Below are 19,131 nucleotides of genomic sequence, written 5' to 3' on the forward strand. Positions count from 1 at the left end.
TTATGATCCCTGGAACCAACGTGTTCCCCTGCACACACTTCAGTCACCTGACCTAACTTGTTTCCTAGTAGGAGATCTAATATTGCATCCTCTCTAGTCGGTACATCTATATATAGATGGAAACATGGGAAACAATCCGAGTTGCAGGAAACTTGCTGGGTGATGGGTGTGTGGCCTATGTTTTAATGTTTACTGCAGCCCTGTGGAACTGATTCAATGCTTGGGAGTGTGTTGAGAATGGCTCCAGTGAGGTGTCAATACTCTATGTAATACAGCCGACAGTCTGAATGGAGAAACAAGCTATTACTTACATCGACCTGCAAAACAGTCAGTATGTTTTTCACCATGAACTGGCCTGTGGGGTGGGAGGGGGGGGGGGGTAGTGATCGATGGAGGGAGAATTGGGTTGTTCTGTGAGTATTTCTGGTTCATTGGAACTGCTGAAAAAACTTATTGGGAAGTAATTAGGAAGTCCTGACGAAGTGTCTCGGACCGAAACGTCGACAGTGCTTCTCCTTTTCGATGCTGCCTGGCCTGTTGCATTCCACCAGTATTTTGTGTGTGGTGTTTGAATTTCCAGCATCTGCAGATTTCCTCGTGTTTGCTCCAGAAGGTAATTACTACAGTTTCGTATTTCTGACATATCTATTTTAAGCAGACTGTGTAGTTTTAGACCCTGCTGCAGAGCAAATGAATGCAATTGCAACATGCAAGTTCCCTTCCTCCACCACCGGCACATAATGGCCGATGTGTGCATAGTCTGCAGAATGCAGCATAGTATACTATCAGGATTATTCTACGAGAAACTCCGGACCAGCACTCCCACCACTACCAACTACCCCAGCACCATCCTGACCGTTCTCGCCCTGATGGCAAATGTCAGCAAGGAAAATAAGGAACAAGGAGACGAAACGTCACTTTTGCCCACAAGATAATCTTCTGGAGTCCAGACAGAGCCGACAGTCTTTCCCGCTGCACACTCCCTTCATGAAAGATTAACGAGGCATTGCAGGCTTTAACTTGTAAAACTTTTTCATTCTGATTGAATTTCATTTTGAATTTTTCACCCCATCCTCCCGTTGGCTCCTGGGATCTCTGCGATTGCGTGCAGGGCCTCAGTTCTGGTGACGCTGCTGCTTCACGGGGGACGGACTGGATCCAGGCACTGCTCGCTAGCTGGGTTTGAACAACAATGCGGTCACGGCTAATATCACCATCACGGACCTTTCAGTTTGCCCGACGACCCCTCACCTCTTCTTCTTGTTCTGGCTTATTGTCCCCTTCATTTCTAGTCCTGGTGAAGAGTATCGCCCTGCATCGTCCATAGGTGATGCTGGAACTGCCAAATTCCTGCAGCATTGTGCGTTTGTTCCTGCAGGGCACTGGGCGTTTGTACAAAGAACTGTCTGATTATTGATTGAAGTGGATTCCCGAGGAACGGGTTCTATCCCAACATCCCGGTGTGTGTGTGTGTGTGTGTGTGTGTGTGTGTGTGTGTGTGTGTGTGTGTGTGTGTGTGTGTGTGTGTGTGTGTGTGTGTGTGAGAGTGTGTGTGTGTGTGTGTATGTGTGTGTGTGTGTGTGTGTGTGTGTGTGTGTGTGTGTGTGTGTGTGAGTGTGTGTGTGTGTGTGTGTGTGTGCCTGTGCGTGTGCATGTGGAATCAACGTGCATGGGAAACTTGCAGGGAGATTGGTTGTGTAGCCTATAGTTTAATATTTATTATATTCCTACGGAATTGAATCAAGGCTTGATAATGGGTTGAGAGGGTCCTGTGTGCGGTGTGAGTATTATACTTAGTACAAGCTCCAACCCCGATGGAAAAACAGGCTATTATTTACATCGATGTGTAAAACTTTGTATATTTTGTTCACCGTGATCTTGGGGGTAGGGGGGAGTGATCGATAGAGGTGGAAATGGGTTGATTTGACCGTATTTCAGGTTCAATTACAACTGCTGCAGAACTGTGAGGGAGTAATTACCACAGTTTCGTATTTCTGACTTATCCATTATTAGCAGACTGTGTAGTGTTAGACCCTGTGTAGTGCAGGTACACCGTGACCGGATTACCGAACCAGCAGAAATGGAATAGACGTTGCAGTCTGGTATTTATGTAACTAATAGTGTTTATTAGTGAACTAAGTAACACAGTACTATAAAATGCAAATATATGAAACAGTTTAGCAATGATATATACAGAAGTGTAAACATAGGAATCAAAACCAAGCGGTTTCAAAGTCTAGGGGTAAATGGATAGTCTTACGATGGTGAAGAGTTCCGTTCAGTTTAGGTTGACGTAGTTGCTGGTGTAACGTTGGGGGGGGGGGAGAGAGAGAGAGCGTGAGGCTCTTCACACTGACTTATCTATTATTAGCTGACTGTGTAGTGTTAGACCCTGCTACAGAACAAACGAATGCAATTGCAACATGCAAGTTCCTTTCCCCCACCACCGGCACATAATGGGCGATTTGTGCACAAACTATAGAATGCAGAATAGTAACCTATCAGGAGTATTCTACGAGAAACTCCGGACCATCACTCCCACCACTACCAACTACTCCATCCCCACCTTAACAAATGACCTAGAGCTGAAGACGAAGATCAGCAAGAAAAGAAAGTGGATCAAGGAGATTAAACACTACTTTTGTCCTTAATGCAATTTTGTTCCGGACGAGCCCCCGATTTGTAACGTACGCCGTGACCTGGTTACCGAACGAGCAGAAATGGAATACACTTTGGAGTCTGGTATTACTGTAACTAATAGTGTTTATTAGTAAACTAACTAATACAGTACTGAAAAATGCAAATCTATGAAACAGGTTAGCAATGATATATACAGAAGTGCAGACATAGTAATCAAAACCAAGCTCTTTCAAAGTCTAGGGGTAAATGGAAAGTCTTAGGATGGTGAAGAGTTCAGTTCAGTTCAATTTAGGTCGAGGTAGTTCGGGTGTAACGTTGGAGAGAGAGAGAGAGAGAGAGAGAGAGAGAGAGAGAGAGAGAGAGAGAGAGAGAGAGAGAGAGAGAGAGAGAGAGAGAGAGAGAGAGCGCGCGAGAGGTGATGCCGTTGCCGTGGATCTTCCCGTTGTCTTCCTGTTGCGGTGACCAACTGTGATCATACCAGGCACGACCGTTCTTAAGTGGTAGACCTGTCACCCAGGCAAGGGTGGACACACAAAGGGTGGACCTACCGGTCGCACCTTCACACACTGTGAGCCTCTGATCGATCCTCCAAATCCCCACCTTCACGTGGGTGCACAACTCTCTTTCAGTGTCCTGTGGTGTGCCTCCCTGGAGTATCTGCCTACGTCTTCGCAGACCTGCTTTTTATCTCCTCTTGCAGGGCACCGACCGTCCATTAGGCCCCGGTCCCCCCTTGCTGTCTCTTCATGGATTTCACAAGCAGGAAAAGAAAGTGTCCTTGCAGCAAAGGTAAATTATCAGTCAAGGAGACATAATATTAAATCATGTTTCTCTCTCCCTCATCTGCGCATATATCTCTCTCATCTCTCATTAGCAGCATAGTTCATGGGGGGGGGGGGGTGGGGGTCAACTCTGGACCATTTTAGCTTGGTTTACTCATCACACCCTCACCCTTTTAGGACATTTTTACGTGGGGGGGGGGAATTAAACATGCATATACATTACATGACATATGTCATTCAATCTGCTGTTTTCAGGCGGAGATCAGAGCAATAGATAACTGTGTCTATGAACTAGGATAAGAAGCATAAAATAACCATATAACCATATAACAATCACAGCACGGAAACAGGCCATTCCGGCCCTCCTAGTCCGTGCCAAACTCTTAATCTCACCTAGTCCCACCTACCCGCACTCAGCCCATACCCCTCTACTCCTTTCCTGTCCATATACCTATCCAATTTTACCTTAAATGACACAACTGAACTGGCCTCTACTACTTCTACAGGAAGCTCATTCCACACAGCTATCACTCTCTGAGTAAAGAAATACCCCCTCGTGTTTCCCTTAAACTTTTGCCCCCTAACTCTCAAATCATGTCCTCTCGTTTGAATCTCCCCTACTCTCAATGGAAACAGCCTATTCACGTCAACTCTTATCTATCCCTCTCAAAATTTTAAATACCTCGATCAAATCCCCCCTCAACCTTCTACGCTCCAATGAATAGAGACCTAACTTGTTCAACCTTTCTCTGTAACTTAAGTGCTGAAACCCAGGTAACATCCTAGTAAATCGTCTCTGCACTCTCTCTAATTTATTGATATCTTTCCTATAATTCGGTGACCAGAACTGTACACAATATTCCAAATTTGGCCTTACCAATGCCTTGTACAATTTTAACATTACATCCCAACTTCTGTACTCAATGCTCTGATTTATAAAGGCCAGCGTTCCAAAAGCCTTCTTCACCACCCTATCTACATGAGACTCCACCTTCAGGGAACTATGCACTGTTATTCCTAGATCTCTCTGTTCCACTGCATTCCTCAATAATAAATCAAACGAGAAGAAAAGTTGCGGCAGTATTCATGGGTCCAGAGGTCATTCAGATATCTGATGGTGGAGGAGAGGTACTGTCCCGGGTGGACTGAACGACTGTCTTCATGTTTATATACCAACTCCCTGAGAGAAACATCAATAATTGGACATAAATGACCTAATAATTCATGACTGTTAATGGAAATAAAACAACATCAGAACGTTTTAAAAAGAGAGAACAGTACAAAATGAAGGGCACTTTCCCTGTCTCTGATATTCTAGCCTCTACACCACTCCCTCTCTGAAACCAGAACCATTCTATGCACACCCTCACTGTCTCTTTAGACATCTTGCCCCCACGCCCATCCGACTCTATGAGTGCTCCGGCAGCAAAACCCATCTGTTTCTCTGTAACCACAGCCTTCTCCCAATACCACCTGCACCACTACACAGCTCCCGGACTCTTAACCCCGCTCCTGCCCCGCATCTACAATCTGGAGCCTCCTCCATTTCCCAGACTTTCTCTGTTTCTTTGTCCCTCTTCAAGCACTATACCCTTCCCCGTTTCTCTATGGCCTTCTGTCCTCTACAGACACTCTCTCTCTGTATCCATATCGATTGCTACTCTCCTCACTGTCTCTGTAACCCTCCCAGGCCTCTATCGCCTTCCAGAACTCTGAAACTGTCTGCACCCTCAATGGAACAGTCAATGTCCTTGGGGGACATGGCTCGAGCACATGTGTAGATCATATTTTCACTTGTCGTACGTATTTGTTGTCGGGACAAATTGCAAGTTTGAACCTGGTTTGGGTGAAGCCTTCTGTCAGATCTGTGGCAAATATGGATATATGATATATATGTACAATATATAAAATACATCTTATGGAAATGAATGTTTGAGAGACCCTAACACAAACCGCTCAGTGAGGGGTTTGTTAAGGGAGGGGTGATAAATTCCTGCCTTGCCAACAACACCCAGACTCATCCCTTAAAATACAAACAATCCGCACCACACTTTGATGTAAACATTCCTCTGGGAATTGTTTTCCTGGTGACCATTTCTCGCTGAGATATGCCTCAGAGGAGAGAATAAGCTGGCTGTGTAGTATATCAACACACAATGATATTGCAAAAATCAGCCCACCTCCCTTACCCCCAGAGCCCGAGAAACTCACCCCGTACTGCTAACCCTCTCTGCCCCTCACTCAGCCATCTAAATGATAACAACTGGATCTGGGTGCCTGGATCAAATTTAAAATCAACACCAAGTCCATCATCACTGATATATGGCCTTCAGTCTGTTGTTTTGTGGCGGAGATACAAGTTCAACAAAAATCACTTCACGAGATTACAGTGAAACACCGACACGAGGGAGACTGATGAAACAACCACATGAAGTGATCAAACTATGGGATCAATCAGCATTCTGCAAATAAGAAGCGACGTCACATTTCGGCGTATAGGAACATTGGAAAAGGGGGCTGAATCAATGTCTCGGATTGATAAACATTCACTGTGCCAATTCACGCAGCAATCAGGAGTCAACTCAGGGTTTCAGCACCGTTTTCCATTTTATTGCATTTATTATTCAGCCATAAAGCGCGGAGTCATCACTTCGGGCCTTTCAGCGACCGATGACAAACCCGATTAACAGAAGAGATTTACAAGGCTGTTGCCTGGATTGGAAAACATGCCTTACGGGAATAGGTTCAGTGAAATTTGCATTTTATCCTTGGAGCGACGGAGGATGGGAGGTGACCTGACAGATGTGTGTGAGATAATGAGAGGCATTGATCGTGCAAGAGCAAGAGGCTTTTCCCCAGGGCTGAAATGGCGAACACGATGGGCATAGGTTTATTGTGCTCGGAAGTAGGTACAAGGAGATGCCAGGGGTACGTTTTTCACACAGAGAGTGATGGGTGCGTGGCGAGCGAAGGTCGATACAATGGGGCTTTCAAGAGACTCTGAGATTGGTACATTGAGCTCAGAACCATAGAGGGCTAAGCGGTAGGGTAATTCCTGCACGGCCCATCGGCTTGAAATTAGTGAATACCTTTCCTTTACAAGTGACATTATGCGTCGGCAGCCCCAGATTCGGTTCACATACCTGTTCAGATCACCGTATACAGATCGATACTCCAGGACAAGACCCTGTTAACGCAAGGAAATCAGCAGGGTTAGTAAAAATTATTACCGAAAGCATTTATGTGTCAGAGAAGAATTCGAAGAACATTGAGAAGGACCTGCGCATTCTTAACAATTCGTGTCTGAGAGAAACACGGAACAGTCAGGCCATGATGAAGAGAGGATCAGAGACACAGTTATGATTATTAAATATCGCAGGAGGCACTATAAGTTCACAAGAGCATAAAACACAAGAGCAGAATTCGGCCCTTCGGTCCATTGGTCTCCTCCACCATTCTATAATGACGGATGGATTTTCCCTCCCAACCCCAATCATCTGCTTTCACTCTGCAATACTTGAAACTATCAACGTTGCTTCGCGTAACCCGGGGCCTTTGTCCCCAGAGCCATAAGGGACAAACAAATTACAGAGATACACCGCACTTCGGCCAAAGATATTCCTCCTCATCGCTCTCTTCTGAAGGGTTCTCTGCATTCCATAGTAGAGGAATTAGTACTCACACCATCCATTCTATACCATGCATTCTATAGCGCCGCCCTCTGGTCCCAGACCAGCACCCCCTCTCTCACGTTCAGAGAATCGCTCCACGCCCAGTCAGTGTAGGTCTTCCCATGGTTCATCTTTCAATGAGGTCACCCTTTCATTCTTCAAAACCGCAGTACACAGAGGCCTCAAGCTAACAGGCGTATTAGCTCCTGTCGTTTACTTCCCTTTCTTCAAGAGGAGCAAAGTGATGTTTGCAAATTTCCAATACTCCAATACAATTCCATGATGGTATGAGTACTAATTCCTCTACTACCACTTCAGCGGCCTATTTCAGACCCCTGGCGTGCAGTCAATCTCATCCATTCACCCCAGGTTATTTATCCACCTTCCAGATTGCCTAGCATTTTCTGTTTATTATAGTGGCTGCAACCACTTCCGTGTCCTGACACTGTCATACTGATGGTGCCCTCAACAGTGAAGGCGAACACGTGATACTTAATGAGTTCCTCCGCCATTTCTGCCTCCCCCCGTTACTGAAACTTCGACATTCTCGCTGTCGGGAGTCTCACTTCAGGTTCTGAAGTGGAAACAATTACTTCCAAAAGGGATTGACGCAAATGTTTCCCTTACCGTGTAAGTGGAGTCTCCATCCTGCGCTTTGTTCCTTGCACCCTAGAAAGAGATTACGTGTTATTTTTGAGACGTTCAAACAAGTTCACAGCAATTGTATTCTGACTCTCCGCCGATAAACCCCGGGAGTATCAATGTATCACATTAGTTCGTGCTTGGGACAATATTGCCTCGTTCACCATTCGCTGCACCGCGTGTTTCTGATTCGGTGTGTGTGTGTGTGTGTGTGTGTGTGTGTGTGTGTGTGTGTGTGTGTGTGTGTGTGTGTGTGTGTGTGTGTGTGTGTGTGTGTGTGTGTGTGTGTGTGTGTGTGTGTGTGTGTGTGTGTGTTACTCACATTGATCGGACATTTTAAAAGACTCTTTCATGAAATATATTACAGCAAGGGTAAGATATGATTTTGCATCACTCAGGAGTTATGGATTCTGGGGAATTCTGGGGAAATTCTGCAGCTGCTGGAAGCTCACACACAAAATGCCGCAGGGACTCAGAGTGTCGGGCATCATTAATTGAATTCATTAATCCGTTCACGTTTTGTGCAGAGACCCTTCTACTGGGCTGGGAAGAAGGCAGGAAGACGCCTGGACAAAATGGAGGCCAGCGGAATGAGGACGGGCTGGGAGGTGAGGCCTGATGAGTGGGAAAGGGGGAAAGGCTGAAGAAAAAGTAAAACGTAGAAACATAGAAAACCTACAGCACAATACAGGCCCTCCTGCCCACAAAGTTGTACCGTACACAACCCTACCTTAGAAATTACTAGGCTTAACTATATCCCTCTATTTTACTCAGCTCCATGTACCGATCCAAAAACCTCTTACAAGACGTATTGTATACGGCTCCACCTCCGTTGCCGGCAGCCCATTCCACGCACTCACCACTCTCTGAGTAAAAAAACTTACCCCTGACAGCTCCTCTGTACCTACTCCTCAGCACCTTAAACCTGTGTCCTCTTGTAGCAAGCATTTCAGCCCTGGGAAAAAGCCTCTGACTATCCACACGATCAATGCCTCTCATCATCTTGTACGCCTCTATCAGGTCACCTCTCATCTTCCTCTGCTCCAAGGAGAAAAGGCCGAGTTCACTCGAACTATTCTCATAAGGCATGCTCCCCAATCCAGGCAACAACCTTGCAAATCTCCTCTGCACCATCTCTATGGCTTCCACATCCTTTCTGTAGTGATGCGACCGGAACTGAGCACAGTACTCCAAGTGAAGTCTGACCAGGGTCCTATATAGCTGCAACATTACCTCTCGGCTCCTGAATTCAATCCCACGATTGATGAAGGTCAATACACCATACTCATTCTTAACCACAGTGATCCGATTGCAGAGGCGAGTGTGCCACAGGGGAAGGGGAAGAAGGAGGGTCACCGGAGGGAGTTGATGGGCAGGTGAGGAGAAGAGGTAAGAGGCCGGAGTGGAAAATAGAAGAAGAGAGAAGTGAACAGAAATATTGGTGGGATCAGGTCGATGTTCATGCCATCAGGTTTGGGTCTACTTTGCGGAATATAATGTGTTGTTTCTCCATTAACGGAAAATAAGATCCGGGATCGATCATCCAGGATCGTGTTAAATGCCCAGTCTGTGCCGCAGGGCCCGATGGACGCTACCCATCACATTACTGATGTTCTTATCTTCTCTTTGCAGAGAAATGACTGAGATCACGGACATAATGCAAACATCCAACCTGTTCATCCATTTGGACATTTTCATAATATTCCGATGAGTTTACAGTCTTTGTATCGAAGGTGCCTGAGGAAACAAAATAGATATGGCACAAGGGTGCAGAGCGTCAGGAGGCTTTGTTGAACACAGCAGACGTCAAACCGGTCCAGAAGAAAAAGCCATTGATAGCATGAGCTCCCTTCCCACCAATCGCCGGAACCAGGAATTGAGGGCCGATATTGATCAATATGAAGAGAATTTAAGTTGCATGAACTACCATCCCATTACTTCGCTGATATTGTAATCTTCAGCAGAAGTTTTCAGCTAAAATAATTGGAAAACTCAACAGCAAAAGTCGCATCATCCGTGACCATTCACTCGGATGACCACCTCCAGCTTCAGTGGACTATGAGCTCCCAAATTAAAATCAAATGTTAAGATTCCCCTGGACTCAGTATTAGAACAGTTGAAACGGAGTTCACTCACTTTTCCTTCCGGGATTCCTGCTCGTGCCATATTTAGATTTCGGTGGATATTTGATGCTGAATAAACTGAAACAAAGGACAAGAAAATAATTCGTCAGGAATTTATTTTCCTGCGCTGATGCACCGAATGAGAATGGCCCCTATAATTCCATTCGAGTCTCTCCGGATATCCCTTAATAACGTTTTGTTTATCGGATGCCCTGTACCAGTCCAGCTCGATAGCATCGACAGATGGGATAAGTAGACAAAAATGCTTTGGCCTTTTTGACAGATAATGCTGTTCACACACATATTGCTGAACGCAAACCTCTTTCAGACAAATTTCGGACAGACAACTTCGCCGTGAAGGCGGAATGCTGATTCTGTCCACAGATAGACCCTGATCCCAGCTAAGGTCGTTTCTGCCGCAATTCACATTCAATCATTAAAGGTAGGAACGGAATTCGTAGAGATATGCGTTTACCCGCCAGCTTTTCTTGCGAACAGCCATCCACTGAATCCTCCAACCAGGCCCATGATAAGTAAACCAAATATAATGCCCACGATCGCGCCAGCCCGGAAGGTGCAGTTTTCATCTGTTTTTGGTGATGACACAGAAAACAAGCATATATTTTACATGGCGAAAACTCATCTATATTAAGAAATGACAATTTATCCAGGCTCCGGAAACTTCTGGTCGCTGGTCTCGATATTGAATCAATTTAAAACAATTATTATTTTATTCTGGTAGGCCATTTAGAAGGAGGAGTGAAGGTAGGGCGTGAGGAGAGCGTGAGAAGGAAATGGTTTGGATCTTTGATCATCGGGTTTACATGAACGAATGAGAGACACATTCACTCACCTTGTGCGCTAATTACACCCTTTAAGATAACTGGTCCAGTTGGTTACGCCGTTATTAATCCGACATATATAACTCCCAACGTCAACCGAGCTCACTGACACAAGGGTGAGTTCCTGCCCTGTCTACAGGAGATTGTTCCCGTTGTGCCATGCATATATACCACAGCGGACTGACAGAGCAAAGCAAGCTAATGTCAGGTTTGACACAATATTGGACACAACTGGACGCTCCGGTACAATTCTGAACTTCTCTGATCCATTTATAAAATTTTTAAAAAGTGTTGATTAGAGTAAAATCCTGGTGGATCCGGGATATTATGACCTTCTCTCTTCATTGAAAAGATGAGAGCAAATGTTGGTAAGTGTAATATCTGATACAAATGAACGCGGTTGACTAACTGTGTACTTACAGTAAACTTGCACGTTGGTCTCTCCAGCGCCACTGCTGAATGAGTTGCTGGCGATGCACTTGTACGTCCCTGCGTCGTTTCTGTTAGCTCTGATTATAGTCAGTTTCGCCTTGTCGGGAGATGTGAATATTCTGCCGTTTTCCTGGATGGGTTGGTTATCCTTGAACCATGTCCGTGTCTGAACAGTGCCCGACGCGTGACAGCTGAGTGAGATGGTATCGGGGTCTTCCAGGGGGGTGGGATCACTGACCACCACAGTAACCCCAGTCACTGTCTCTGTAAATACAATGTAAATGCAAATAGATTTACACGGGGTTTTATCTACATCACGAACATAATATTTGGATGCTGCCAACTCAATATCGTCGGCATTCCCAGTTCTTATCCCTATGTGGTTCGATATCCAGCTTGAACTAAACGCCGGCACTGAGTTTAAAGTTTTACTGCTGTTACCCAAGGGGACGGTGAGCAACCTATTCCCGTTTCAGATGGTCCTCAATGCTTGGACTTTCCCGCAGTGAGAATATACATTATCCATCAAAGCAGACTAAAACAGAATTGCACTTGGCTACAGTTTAATTGTCCCGTGGACCATGTGAAATAAAAAAACCCGTGCCCCCTGCTGTTGAAGCCAAAAGTAGAGTGACTTTTTATTTAATATGTGGCTAAGGAGTTGGCGGAGGAGGGAGGGCATAGGAATTATGATCATGGGTTCCTCCCGGGAAGTTGTGACCTGTAGAGAAGGGACGGGTTTGCTCCTGAACTGGGGAGGGATAAACATTCCTGTAGGAAGGCTTCTTGTTGCTGCACGATTGGTTCCTAAGTGGAGTTGCATTTGGAAGGGAACCAGATGGACAGAAGGATCCGTGGAGATCTGGCGGAGCCAGATTTCGGCAAGACGTCGGCTCCTCCGGATTGGCTGTTGTGCAACGAGCCGAAATTGATCAGAGAACTTATGGGAAAAAGAATGTTGGGTTGAGTGATCATAATATGATCGACTTCATCCTGAAATGTGAGAAGGAGAAGCTGAAGAGTCAGATGACCCAGTGTTACAGTGGGTTAAAAGGAGTTAGGGAAGCACAGGAGACGGGTTGGCCAGATTTAATTGAAAAATAACACTGGCGGGGGATGACGGCAGAGGAGGAAGAAATGTTCTAAAGGAGAGCTGACATAACCGTGGCGAAGAAGAGAAGTCAAAGCCAACATGAAGGTCAAAAAAAGGGAATATAATGGAACAATCATTAATGGGAAGTCAGATGATTGGGAGGTTGGATAAAATAACAAATGGCAACTAAAAAGTCGTTTTGAAGGTAGAGGTGAATGCGAACGCACTCCAGCCAATAATATTAATGAAGATCGGCAAAGTATCTCAACGTACATCAAGTGTGAAACGAGAAGCAAGAGTGGATATCGGGCCGTTCAAAAACGATAGTGGAGAGGTAGTACTGGGGAACAAGGAACTGGCGGACAAACTGCATCAGCCCTCACCGTGGGACACACTGATGATATGTTGGATGTTTCAGGTATCAGGGTTCATGCAATGTCAGCATTCACTGCAAGGGTACTAGAATATAAAAGGAAGGATGTAATGCTGAAACTTGATAAAGCACTGGTGAGGCCTCACTTGGAGTATTGTGATGCATTTTAGGACCCTTGTCGTTGAGAGAGAATGTGATTAAACTGAAGGGGTTTCCAAGGAAGTTCGCAAAAATGATCCCAGGATAGAACGGCTTTACGGGAGAAGAGGGTTTGATGGCTCTGGGCCTCTACCCACTGGGGTTCAGAAGAATGTGGGGAGACCTCATGGAAACCTATCGAACTGTGAAAGGCCTTGTTGGAGTGGATGTGGAAAAGATGATTCTCATGGCGGGAGAGTCTAATCCCAGAAGGCACAACCTGTGCATAGAGTGGTATCCTTTCAGAAACCAAGGCGAAAGTGAATCTATTTCGACAGAGCGTGATGAATCTGCGAATTATGTTCCACAGGCAGCTGTAGAGGGCGTATCGTTATGTAAGTTTAAAGCCGAGGATGATAGATTTTCGATTGGTCAGGACGTGAGGAATATGCGGAAACGGCTGTGATTGGGACTGAGAGGAATATTGGATCAGCCATGATGAAATGGCGGAGCGGACTCCATTGGCTACATGGTCTAAATCTCCTTCCAATGCTTACGTCCTTCTGGTCTTAACTGCAGCAAGTAAACATTTGTAATTTAATCAGCAAGCCAGAACAATTCCAATTTTCATCTTCATCAATACTCTTATTCATCAATATGCAACGTTGTGGATTGACATTGTTAGTCAGTATTCTAATCGGGTTCAGGCATTTAGTTGGATTACACGGGCCAGTCTGCACCAACACTATTAATTATAGGACCTCAACAAAGGGAAGAACGGACTACTTACCGAACACAATGATTTCCGTGGTTGAGGCATTGATCCTTTTTGTAACCCTGTTAGAGGCCTCACAAGTATACTTTCCCGTGTATCTCACAGAGATGCTGTCGAGGATGACCTCCTGTCCACTTTGTAGGGAGGCACCATTCAGTTTCCAATTCAATTCAGCATCTGGGCGGGACTCTGTGAAACATGTTAACCTGAGGGAGCTTCCGGCAACGTGAAAAGAAGAGTCCGGTTGAATGATGATATATGGACGATCCGGTCCGTCTAAAACAAACGGACAAAAGAGATTGCAACAAATTACACAGGAAATGCAACAGAGTTCCTCAGCGGAAGAGGAAGAACAGCCCACTACCAGAGAAAGCGCTCCTACACACCGGCGAATGCATCCGTCTGGAAGCCACGCGCGGGAAAGAGGAGAGTCGGAACACTGTGTCAGATTATCCACGTCTTATGAAACTATGAATTGCACAGTTACCTCATATCGCAAAACCCGTCTCCTCCTCCAACCTGAATACAATGCACGCCAGTCATAAGTGTATCGATTTGTACAACTTCCCTATGTGTGTGTATTGTGGTAAAGAGTTCAGGAAACCTTTCCAAACGAAATACCCAGCGTCTCTCTGCGGGGATAGGTAAGGCAACTAGGAGTGCAGATTGAATAACTCATGTAATCAGGGTTCGGGCCGAATGTCATGTGGGCCCACACTATACTGTCAAGTCACTGACCACGTGTGCAATTATAGGGACACTCCAGTTTACAGCGTGTTATGGTAGGACCCGTTTTCAGTTCCAATATTCTAGGTTTAGTCTCTATCAGTGAGGACCGGTGGCAGTAACACCACTGCAGATTGTGATTTTCATCCAGATCTAACAGCTGTAGCTTCCCGCTTCCACATGCGCACTGAAGGAAGATATCCCCACCTCGTCGTAGCTATGGACATTTGCCAGAAGGGTTGTGGGGCTGATAAGGACTGTGAGCGTTTTACACTCTGAACTTCCCCTGTCCCTTCCGGTGAACGGAATTGTTATCAAAGTCCCTAAAAGGCCTTACACAGCGCCGGAGATCCAATGGTCCATTTGTCTTCACTGTACCAAGTTGAGATCAGTTTTCATTGAGTTGAAAAAGTATCAAACCAGAATAAGAGCTTTGAAGAGATAATTTGGATATGAATGAATAGAACTGAAGTGAAACTCAGAGCTCAGCAGAGTCAAATCCAGATTTAATGAACATCACAATTGCCTTTGAACTGTGGGCATTGGAATTGTTCAAAATGGATTGTTTTGTGTGAAGACCCATGCCGGACAGACCCGGCTATCCCGCACCTTTCTTTCACCTGAACTACAGAAGTGAACCGACATAGTGGTAGTTTAACCGCCGCCGTAATGTGACTCGGATTGGAAATTTAAAATCTTAATTTTAATTCCCCAGCGTCCGAGATGGACCTGGATCTGTCTCCTAATTAACCGTTCAGTTGTCCCAGTGTTAGTCGGTAGTGGTCAATGCCTCAGGCAACGATCACTAATGTATTCACACACTCCCGGAACCCCGTATCTCGCAGGAACTGTGATATTATATGTAACTACCGGAGACTCGGGACACTCACAGTTGACATGAAGAGAAAACGGAGAGCTTGTGATTTCGTTAATCATGTTGCTTGCTCTACAGGTGAAACTTCCGTCTGTCCGTAGCACTCCAGAAACAGTGAGTGTGCTGTTATCTTCATTCAGAACAATCCTGCCGCCAGGAATTACCCTGCTATTCTCCTCAAGCCACAGGTAAGAGACATCCGTGCCTGTTGCGGAGCAGGTTAGTCTGACGGTGTCACTGTACTCAATCAGTCTGGTAGTATTAGATGTAACAATGACATTGGAAACAGGTTCTGTCGAAACATAGGGGATTGGTTAGTGCACAACACAAGAACAGAATCTGCTGGTTTATGAATTCCGTTACGAATCTGGAAATGAAATCAAACATTTATTATTCCATAATAAGTAGACATTAAGAAGTTATTCAATTTGATAGACATGAGGTTTTGAGATGGACGTTACAGGGTTCGGGGGAAAATTTCTAGGGTTGGAGGTTGGCGAACTGTGTTCCATTCATCGCGACCAGTGGGAAGTACAAGCATACACGGTACAGGAACCGTGGTGTACAAAGGCCGTTGTAAATAGAGCCAAGAAGGAAAAAAAGACCTTATGAAAAGTTCAAAAACAGGGCAATTATAGAGATCTAGAACCTGTAAGGTAAGCAGGAAGGAGCTTAAGAATGAAATTAGGAGCGCCACAATGGGCCATGAGAAGGCCTTGCCAGACAGGATTAAGGAAAACCCCAAGGCATTCTACAAGTTTTTGAAGAGCAAGAGGATAAGAAGTGAGAGAATAGGACCAATCAAGTGAGACAGTGGAAAAGTGTGTATGGGACCGGAAGAGATGGCAGAGGTACTTAATGGAAAGTTTGCTTCCGTATACACTACGGTTAAAGATCTTGGCGATTGTAGGGATTACTTGCAGCGGACTGAATAGCCTGAGCATATAGATACTAAGGAAGAGAATGTGCTGAAGATTTTAGAAATCAAGTGGGAGGCGAAGGAAGGGATTGTTGAGCCTCTGGCGATGACGTATACATCGTCAATGAGGACAGGAGAGGTTTCCGGAGGATTGTGGGATTGCGGATGTGCGGTCATATTCAAGAAAGGGAGTAGAGGTAGCCCAGGAAATTATAGCCCACCGAGTCTTACTTCAGCGGTTGGTAAGTTGATGCGGAAGATCCTGAGAGGCAGGATTTATGAACATTTCGAGAGGCATAATCGGATTACCAATAGTCAGCATGGCAGGTCAAAGGCAGGTCGTGCCTTATGAAATTGATTGAATTTTCTGAGGATGTGATGAAACACACTGATGAAGGTAGAGCCGCAGGTGTAGAGTATATGGATTTCAGCAAGGCATTTGATAAGGTACCCCATGTAAGGGTTATTGACAAAGTAAGAAGGCATGGGATCCAAGGGGACATTGCTTTGTGGATACAGATCTGGCTTGCCAACAGAAGGCAAAAAGTGTTTCTAGACGGGTCATATTCTGCATAGAGGCCGGTGACCAGAGGTATGCCTTAGTGATGTGTTCTAGGACCCCTGCTCTTTGTGATTTTTATAAATCACCTGGATTAAGAAGTAGAGGGATGGATTAGTAAATTTGTTGATGACAGAAAGGTTGGGATGTTGTGGATAGTGTGGAGGGCTGTGAAAGTTTACAGCAGAACATCGATAGGATGTAGAGCTGGGCTGAGATGTGGCAGATGGATTTCAACTCAGATAAGTGTGTGTTTGTCCATTTTGGTAGGTGATGGCAGAATATAGTATGAATGGCAAGACCCTTGGCAGTACGGGTGATCAGATGGGGTCCGAGTCCATAGAACACTCAAAGTTGCTACGCAGGTTGACTCTGTGGTTAAGAAGGCGTACGGTGCATTGGCCTTCATCAACCGTCGGATTGAGATTAGGAGCTGAATGTAATGCTGCATCTAGAAAGGACCCTGGTCAGAACCCCACTTGGAGAACAGTGCTGAATTCTTGTTGCTTCACTACCGGAAGAATGTAGACACCATAGAAAGGGCGTAGAGGTGACTTACAAGGATGTTGCCTGGATTGGGGAGCAGGCCTTAAGCGAAAAGTTTGCGTGCACTCGACCTTTCCTTCTTGGAGAGACGGAGGATGGGAGGTGACCTGACAGATGATGAGAGGCATTGATCGCGTTGATCGTCAGAGGCTTTTTCCAAGGGCTGAAATGGCCAGCACGAGAGAACATAGTTTTAACGTGTTTGGCAGTAGGTACAGAACAGATGCCAGGGGTATGTCTTTGCGCAGAGAATGGTGAGTGTGAGGAATGTGCTGCCGGCGGCATTGGTGAAGGCGGAGACCGATAGGGTCTTTTAAGAGACTCCTGGATACAGCTTAGAAAAATATAGGGCGATGTGTAATCCGAAGTAGCTCTAAGTTTCGGCACAGATTTGTGGGCCGAATGGCCTGCCCTGTGCTGTATATTTTCTGTGTTTCAATGTGTCTATATCTAATTAATCCTTTGGATTGTTTTCTCCAGTAGGCAAATGGGGAGTAGATGCTGGTAGGACAGTGGAGTTTGTCTACATGGGCTTCCGTACGGCCTTCAAATGTTTTCACATAAAAATGCATCCGGGTTTAGGGGAAAGAGAGACATGCTAAGAGGGAAAGATATAAAAGTGATACGTATCCGTAATGAGCTGGCTGAGGAAGTGGTCGAGGAGGACACAGTTGCTACGTTTAAGAGAGACTTGGATAAATAATTGGAGGAAGTAGTTTGCTGTGTTCCTTGTTGTTTTAATATATAATTTAATGGTGTTTCAAAAGTTCACATTTCCAAAAAATAACCGATACAACTGGCAAATAAATGGATCTGGTGAAGGAAGAAGTAGGAATGAATTGACTTCAGGAAAGGGTCACTTGGCAATGAGAAAGGTGACGCATAATCACTGGTAAGCACAGAGGAGAACTACTGACAACAGTTTGTAATATCCTCCAGATAATCTATCGTTACTGAAATGATGCAAAGTTCAGTGTCAGTGTCAATGTAATGGAGCCAATGAAAATTGTTATCTCACACAGCCGAACAAATGCAAACTGGGGTTCATCTTAAAAGCATGAATTGCAAACCCAACACTGGATAATGAGACGGATCTGGATACCTTAATCAGCACCGGGCTCTACCTTACCAGATGGAAACACAGAACACCTGCAGCACAATACAGGCACTTCGGTCCACGGAGCTGTGCCGGACATGGCCTGATCCTTGAAAGCACCACTGGTTACCCATGATCCTCTATTTTACTAAGCTCCATCTACCTATCCAGGAGTCTCTTAAAAGCCTTGTCGTATCGGCCCCCACCACCGGCGCCGGCAGCACATTCCACGCACTCACCACTCTCTGAGTAAAAAACTTACCCCTGACATCTCCTCTGTACCTACTTCCAAGCACCTTTGTAATGAGTGCTGACCAGACCTGATGGAAATGGGGTCCAGAGATAACTTCCCCTTGGTAACTATGCTGCTAATGAGAGAGAGAGAGATGAAGAACAGAGAAATTGAGGGGGGTGGCAGTGAATCGTGGTAGACTTCCATTAATCTAATCTAATCTAATCTAATCTGGTTTTGTGAAATACCAGAGAGGCAAACAGCAGAAATGGATGTTGACGAATTTCTATTAAGGCCGGACCCTGTGGGTTTACAGAAGGCTAGAAATTCTGAATTGTGGGATATGGTGGGGACCTTGGAACTCAAGGAGGTTAAGAAAGGGATGACGAAGGCTGAGATACAACGTAAGATAGCTGAACATTATGTCGCGAGGAAGATATTCAAGCCGGAGATGTTAGAACACTTTCCTGGAAGGAAAGGGGAGGTCCAGTTACGTCTAGAAGAGATGCGTTTGGAGAGAATTAAGTTGGAGGTGGAGGAGGCAGAACAACAGCGTCAGTTCGAGAGGGAGAAATGGGCACGTGTGGATACCGGGGCAGACCGTGGGGAAATGTTTAATGTTAGTCAGGAGATTAGGTTGGTACCTCCGTTCGAGGAGACGGACATGG

The 19,131-nt window shown here is 45.4% G+C and overlaps 1 protein-coding gene across 1 annotated transcript in view; it reads right to left on the reverse strand.

Annotated features, from left to right (window-relative positions):
* The window catches only part of LOC140721213 (cell adhesion molecule CEACAM1-like), a 28,439-nt gene extending 10,074 nt beyond the window's left edge, over window positions 1–18,365 (reverse strand). The window contains exons 1-9 of the mRNA XM_073036071.1: window positions 18,362–18,365; window positions 15,128–15,403; window positions 13,527–13,787; window positions 11,121–11,396; window positions 10,334–10,445; window positions 9,872–9,936; window positions 9,408–9,472; window positions 7,721–7,762; window positions 6,512–6,609 (exon numbers count right to left, since the gene is read on the reverse strand). Coding sequence (XP_072892172.1) covers window positions 6,512–6,609; window positions 7,721–7,762; window positions 9,408–9,472; window positions 9,872–9,936; window positions 10,334–10,445; window positions 11,121–11,396; window positions 13,527–13,787; window positions 15,128–15,403; window positions 18,362–18,365 — 1,199 coding nt within the window. The remainder of the gene's footprint in view (window positions 1–6,511; window positions 6,610–7,720; window positions 7,763–9,407; window positions 9,473–9,871; window positions 9,937–10,333; window positions 10,446–11,120; window positions 11,397–13,526; window positions 13,788–15,127; window positions 15,404–18,361) is intronic.
* Window positions 18,366–19,131: the final 766 nt, after the last annotated feature.

Source organism: Hemitrygon akajei, unplaced genomic scaffold (genome assembly GCF_048418815.1).
Source record: "Hemitrygon akajei unplaced genomic scaffold, sHemAka1.3 Scf000052, whole genome shotgun sequence".
Classification (NCBI taxonomy): domain Eukaryota; kingdom Metazoa; phylum Chordata; class Chondrichthyes; order Myliobatiformes; family Dasyatidae; genus Hemitrygon; species Hemitrygon akajei.